This window comes from Varroa destructor, unplaced genomic scaffold (assembly GCF_002443255.2).
Source record: "Varroa destructor unplaced genomic scaffold, Vdes_3.0 BEIS01000006.1, whole genome shotgun sequence".
NCBI classification, from domain to species: Eukaryota; Metazoa; Arthropoda; class Arachnida; order Mesostigmata; family Varroidae; genus Varroa; species Varroa destructor.
The window spans coordinates 28,043,200-28,049,322 of record NW_019211459.1 but is presented as its reverse complement, the minus strand read 5'-3'; the positions used below and the strand labels follow the sequence as shown (position 1 = coordinate 28,049,322).

General features: G+C 38.0%; 1 protein-coding gene across 3 annotated transcripts; it reads right to left on the bottom strand.

Annotated features, from left to right (window-relative positions):
* On the bottom strand, positions 1-5,206 carry LOC111252846 (transmembrane emp24 domain-containing protein 1-like). 3 transcript variants are annotated; one of them, XM_022811379.2, is made up of 3 exons: positions 4,523-5,206; positions 3,178-3,444; positions 1-2,239 (listed from the first exon to the last, which is right to left on the bottom strand). In XM_022811379.2, exons 1-3 carry the CDS (start codon positions 4,718-4,720, stop codon positions 2,003-2,005), a joined length of 702 nt encoding a protein of 233 aa, XP_022667114.1. In that variant the 5' UTR covers positions 4,721-5,206; the 3' UTR covers positions 1-2,002. The 3 variants fall into 3 exon arrangements, with proteins under 3 accessions (XP_022667114.1, XP_022667115.1, XP_086849649.1); XM_022811380.2 differs by lacking the exon at positions 4,523-5,206 and adding an exon at positions 4,302-4,496; XM_086993523.1 differs by lacking the exon at positions 4,523-5,206 and adding an exon at positions 3,884-4,041.
* Positions 5,207-6,123: the final 917 nt, after the last annotated feature.

The window sequence follows — 6,123 nt, the reverse complement described above, 5'->3', positions numbered from 1 at the left end:
TTATTAGGATGTATTTATTCTACGAATATAGCATTTTTAGTAAATAACCCCGACATCGCTCACTTTTTGTGACTACTTGCGAGAACACTTCTACATTTTTGCAATGTAACACCCTTTTTATAGTATATTAGTTTACATTTGCGAAGCCATTCATTTCATTCAAATTTAATATTTAGTTATAACTACTATAAAGGAAACGCATTATCCACCATTTCAATAACGCATATAACAGCCTTCATCAGTATTAGGCAGCATTTTCTTAGCAATAGGGCTTTTATTAAGCGGTACCAGAACATCGCCTGCATCTTACCATAAGGGACTTGTTGATAAAAAGATTGTTCATAGACAGTCAAGTATTTATAAAAATGCTATTTGTTCAAGTCACATATAAAGGAAAAAGAAACTCAAACATTTGTACTGTTAAAAAGAACTTCGAACAGCACAAATTATTGATTGAAAAACTAACTTGGTAATGACGCGATTACTCCAAAAATATTGAGAAGTGACAAGATTAAATGAAGTAAAACGAATATAAAAGGTAACCAAATCTCTCTAAGGTTTGCATCTTAGAGAGATTTAGTTTTTGAAGGAGGAAACCTTGGGCAGAATTTGGTATTTACATTTTTGCAAAAAATACATGAAAGCCCCAGTCTAGTTCGTGAGGACATTGAACAGGAGAAAATGATATTTGTATTGAGAAAACGTAGAGACACTGGAAGAGGGATATGCGAACGCGTGGTAGTTTCCAGCTGTTCCCATGAAAGTCATCGAATAACATGCCATTTTTGACAGCATTCATCACGAACTCTATGATTATTGCACAACCACGATTTAGTAATGCTTCCCTGACAGTTTGATATCAGAATAGACCTTTTATTCTATCATCGCTATTAGAAGCGTCGCTATATAGATTACTTTAAAATACGTAATTGTAAAAAAAAAACGAAATTTGAATTACAGGTAATATTTGCACATGTTTTTTTAAAAAAAAATTCACGGTTATATGCATTTAATCAATTATCAGAAAATGACTATTTTATGAAAAAAAAAAACGCTTTTTTCTTACTTCAGCATACGTATTATACTTAATGTCAGTATGATTGTTGTACAGATATCTCCAGAACAATAGCTTGGCTCTCGGATGCAAAAACACAGAGACCTTGCACGTTAACAACTACAAAGACCTGTTAACAAATGAGAGAGACAAACCGCGCGAAGACATTGCGGCATGCATTTTCTGTTTTTTGGCTGCATATCGGCAAATGGATTCTCAGCAAAGAAAACGTAGCATTTTATCACCATCGAAGTCCTACATGACAATAAAGCATCAGATTGCTACTCGTTACACAGCTGCTCCGTTCTTGCGGCCCTCTGGTGTCAATAAACAAAGTCTCTGCATCTTTCGTGCATCACTTAATTGTCTGATATCAACGACGTCTATGCATCTATGCATTCTTATTATATACTAGTACTTCATCTATATGGATGTATATAGGCACACTCATTTAAAAAAAATGTATCGTCGATTTACTGAAGTTTAACAATATAAACCTTTATAGAAACAGGTCGGATAACTATAAATGCCCTCTGTAGGCCCGAAGATATAGAATAATTTTAGATTTTGAATTGCTTACGAATTCTAGCTAGAAAATATTAGCCCCAGGAATGTTGCTTTCTTACTGTACAGGCAAAAATATTTAAATACGAAGTACAAGGGTACACTATACATAACGAAATGCGATTTTCTCTTATACTGTGTTAAAAGGGTGCCAGGGCACATATCCAGATGGGATACAATCCATCACATCACTCTCGATCTATGTTATAATTATGTTGCTGAATCACCCTGACCCAGACCAACAGGTCTGTCTCATTAAGTCCAGTTAACGAGCACCCTTTCACATTTGAAAATCCCACACGTTTTCATTATTAACTACCACAAATTGTCTGTTGTTGTAGCTAATTGAGCTTTCTATATGCTTTTGGATGAAAACAGAGCAATTCAGATTCGAGTTTTGCTTCTCCCACCCGAATCTCGTGGATCGCTAAAGAAACTCCGGATGAGATAAACTTGTCCAGCTGTTGCGAGAACGATAACGGCACACTGCAATATCGACCAATAGAGCACCCATGAGTTGTTACCTTTAAGAAGGTACCAGTCAACCACAAGGGAGTTGCGTGTATGTTCTTGGTACTTCGCCATTTCATTTAGATTTGTCTCTAGCTTCTCCACCGCCGACTGAAACGAGATCATCATGGTATAGGTCATTAACGCTGCATTTACTTCCATGGAAAAGAGAGAATAGCTTCTAATAATATCTATGAATATTCCAATAGGTGTGGATATAAAAAAGCTTCAAGTCATAGTACTGATGATGGAGTTTGCAGAGTCATCGATACAGCCTACCACAAACGCGTGCGCTGACCATTACGAGATCATTGGATTGTACACTCAATGCATATGTACCTACAAAGACACACATAGCGACAAATAGTTTCCTTAAAAAATCACTAAGAATTTTCATTCGGCTGACAGGTATGCCTAACACCGTTCTGTCTGATCAGGTTCGAAACCACGTGCTGCCAAAACAAGATGGGGGAGGCCTAGCGCATAAACAGGTAATTATATTACTCAAAAATGTCTCCAACGCGTAGAGCAGCCCAGGCGTTTGCATACGAGGTTCGAATCTCTAAATCATTGACCTTGCTACCCTGAGAAAATATGGAACGTAATATATATATATGTATGCATGTATATACATATACACATTTATGCCACACACATGTTATTAAAAGGTGAATACAGAAATATTACAGTACGTTAATTAAAAAATTCTCACCTCTTACCGAGGCCATGTTACGTACTAGCTCGAGTTCACTAATACGACACGAATAAGAGTAATTATTTATATGCCTACACACAACCTGCTTAGAGGCAAAGGGGGTCGTGTATAGGTTATCATCTAAATTAGTTATGCGCACATTGTTTTGCATGTCGTTTGATAGGGGTGAAGATACAGTTGCTGCTACTCCGGCCGGATGCTTCTTTAGCCGGTCATATGTTTATCTAGTGGTGCATTTATTTTCTAAAAATCAGTCGCGCTAGAGAAAGATATCAAATTTTTTTTTCTAAAAGAAAGCGAGTTATAGTTCATTTACTTTTCGCTCTATTCTTACCGTGAAATTGCTGACTGTAAGACCATGCTTTTCGATTTCGGCGATATAATCATTCCAGTTGTCGCGTTTAAAAGAATTGAAGTAAATCGAAACAAGCTTTTCTGCAAAATGAGATAAACTGTTGTCGATGCAAAGCTGATAATGTCCTGTTATGGCAGCCTCGTGCTCTTCGAACTCCGCTGACGGTTTCCAGTCATATGGAAGAAGAACGTGCCCGGTTGGGGACGTAACAGAAAACGCCGCACGTCCGTTCCCACCACGGATCACCTGAATCCGTCATTAGGTTTTAAGAGAAATTGGAGTCTTAAGTTCGAAATTTTTCAAATATTAATATTTTATTAACCCTATAGGAACTATTCCTTTATTATAGCTTTCGACGAGGTACGCTAATTCTAAATAATAAACAATATAACGAAGTACTGCAGCCTATTTTATAAAAAAAATATCGTACTTTGGAATCTGTGTTGTTCACGGTTACAGTATGCCTACTTAGTTTTTATTTTCTCTTTGAATAAGCCTGCTTTTTGGTGTAAAAAATAGCATAATATATTCTCAATATATCTACACCAACCATATCCTACTGAAGTATTGCACTTCAAGTAGAAAGATGGAATTAAAGATGGAATTTTTTAATAAGTAATTGGAAGATAATATTATTTCAGCCTATATTCATTAATTAATTGCAACGGACTACAACTGTACGAACTTGATTGGAGTAAATTTGAAATTTCCTTTCCATAAACTTAAGATAAGGCATTAAAATGTTTCTGGGCCTTGCCATTGCCTGTGGGTTTTCCCTCAAGGACACCATATAAAAATTTTGTTAAGTGATATCACAAACAAGTAGTTTTATAGAAGTTTGGAGCGATGGTAAACGCTATGCCAGCGTGAACATTTCTCATAGAAATGTATGTATTGCTGATTACGCACAGCTTTTGTCGTATATATCTATACGCAGCATTTACGAGCATCGCTTACTGCTAAAAAAAATGTGTCGTTACATGTCCTGGGACTTCAGTACATCCATTCAATCTTTAATGTATTTAAAAGAACATCATAAAATCACAGTTTCGATTATTTTGCTCGATATTAGTGTTGCCATTTACCACTTCGCTTTATAGTACCTTCCGCACGTTAGCTAATGTACGTTTTTGACAAGTACACACGCACACACATATATCCATACATGGCCGCAGTTCTTTGTCACTGACTCATCTGCCAAATCTATTTCTGTGTTCGCTACTCGGTACCCAGCTACATATGGACATTTTGTACGTGCACCACTAATAAGAAAAACGATCTGTTGATGATTACTGTCGTTACAGCTGGCACCTGCAATGCTTACCTGAAAGGCGACGTAAACTGAGGCATTCTGCTCCACGTACTGATAGAAGCATTCCTCTCGGCCAGCATCCACGTGTAACTTGAACTCATAACTTACTCCGAGACTATCAGAAGCTAGATGAGTTTCACTTTGAACGGTTCTAAAAAGCGCGATGGCAGCAGATGCCACTATTAAGATCAGTTGCACTGACATAGACATAGCAACCCTGCTGTCGCTCTCTGCAAACGAGTGCCGGTCAGCAAACGTCTAGAATGAACACAGACAATCGGTAATCCCACTGCGTGGCGCTAAGCCACATCAAGAAGACAACAACAGCAACAGCAAACCGTTGATTTGGCTTTTTCACAATGGCCTGCCAGTTGACCGTTTTCTAGCTTTCATGTTATCTTGCAACGAAAACTCGGCGTCCTTTTAGCAAAATAACGCGTATATTTCTTCCCCGCGTAAGTATATGCGTCGCTTATTCTGTCGGTATAGGTTAAACGTTATCCACCGAACCGTGTTCCATTCTACTACCGTGAAGCAACGGTTGTTGGAGTCAGAGGCTGTGCTTTGCTGTCAGAGGGACGGCGGCGGCGGCGGCGGCGGCGGCTCTGTGAAAAGCGATCGCCGACCAAATCACTCCTAGCGCCCAAATGATCGACTGTTGAATGCTGCAGCTGTTGTCAACGTTAAAGCCAGTGGGTCCCAAAATATTTGGCTCTGCTAACTCTTATTAGGCAATACCCCAGCTCTGCTTTTGGGGGCCGCAGCAAGTCGCAGCGGCCATCTAGTCAGCCCAACGTTAGCTTTTATTAGCAGGAGAAAAACTACCGATTATTAGAGGAAAAAGATAGCGCAAAAAAAAAAAGGCAGACGAAGTTGAATTACCTTCTAGTATTAATGCGAACGCTATACATGGGACTAATAAATAGACTGATACGCTTGCAATCTAGACAAATATAGCACTCATTGGCAGCAACGCAAATATGTAACGATAAAGACACCGAATGGGAACTTGGACCGAATGGAGAGTAGAACGCTGAGTCTAATCAAATCGACCTCAAGGATCAATTGAATAACCAAAAGCTATCTTACAGCTGCTTTCGTTTTCTTAATATTTAAAAAAATATTATTTCATTTAGAATGAAAAGTCGTCTCCCTGCGGTCGTGCTTCCAGGAAAGCCTGGATCGCTACAGTCTGCGAACAAAAATTACCTAAAATATTTTTGTACCTTCAAGTATTTTGCCAAAATTGTTGTAGAAAAATTGCGAAGCTCGGAAAATATATATAAGACAACGCTCTTTCAGTCTAAATCGAAGACATACTAATTGAACTCAATTTCAACAGGGTCTACCATTGAGAAGGTTCGACAGATTTCGAAATTTGGAAACCACCAATGGCTTTGCATTGTACTTTGAAGAAAGCGAATACATTTTTTGCAAGTGGGTGGGCGTGTATTCCTTTTTTTTTACAAACAGTTAAGATGACGATGCCTAAGTAATTCAGAAAGCAGATAGAGCTAATAACCATAACAATAATATGTAGTAAATGTATTTGTTGACTTATTTACAATGTAGTTAACTGACAATTATTTTTGGGTTTGTAGACGTATCCTGCG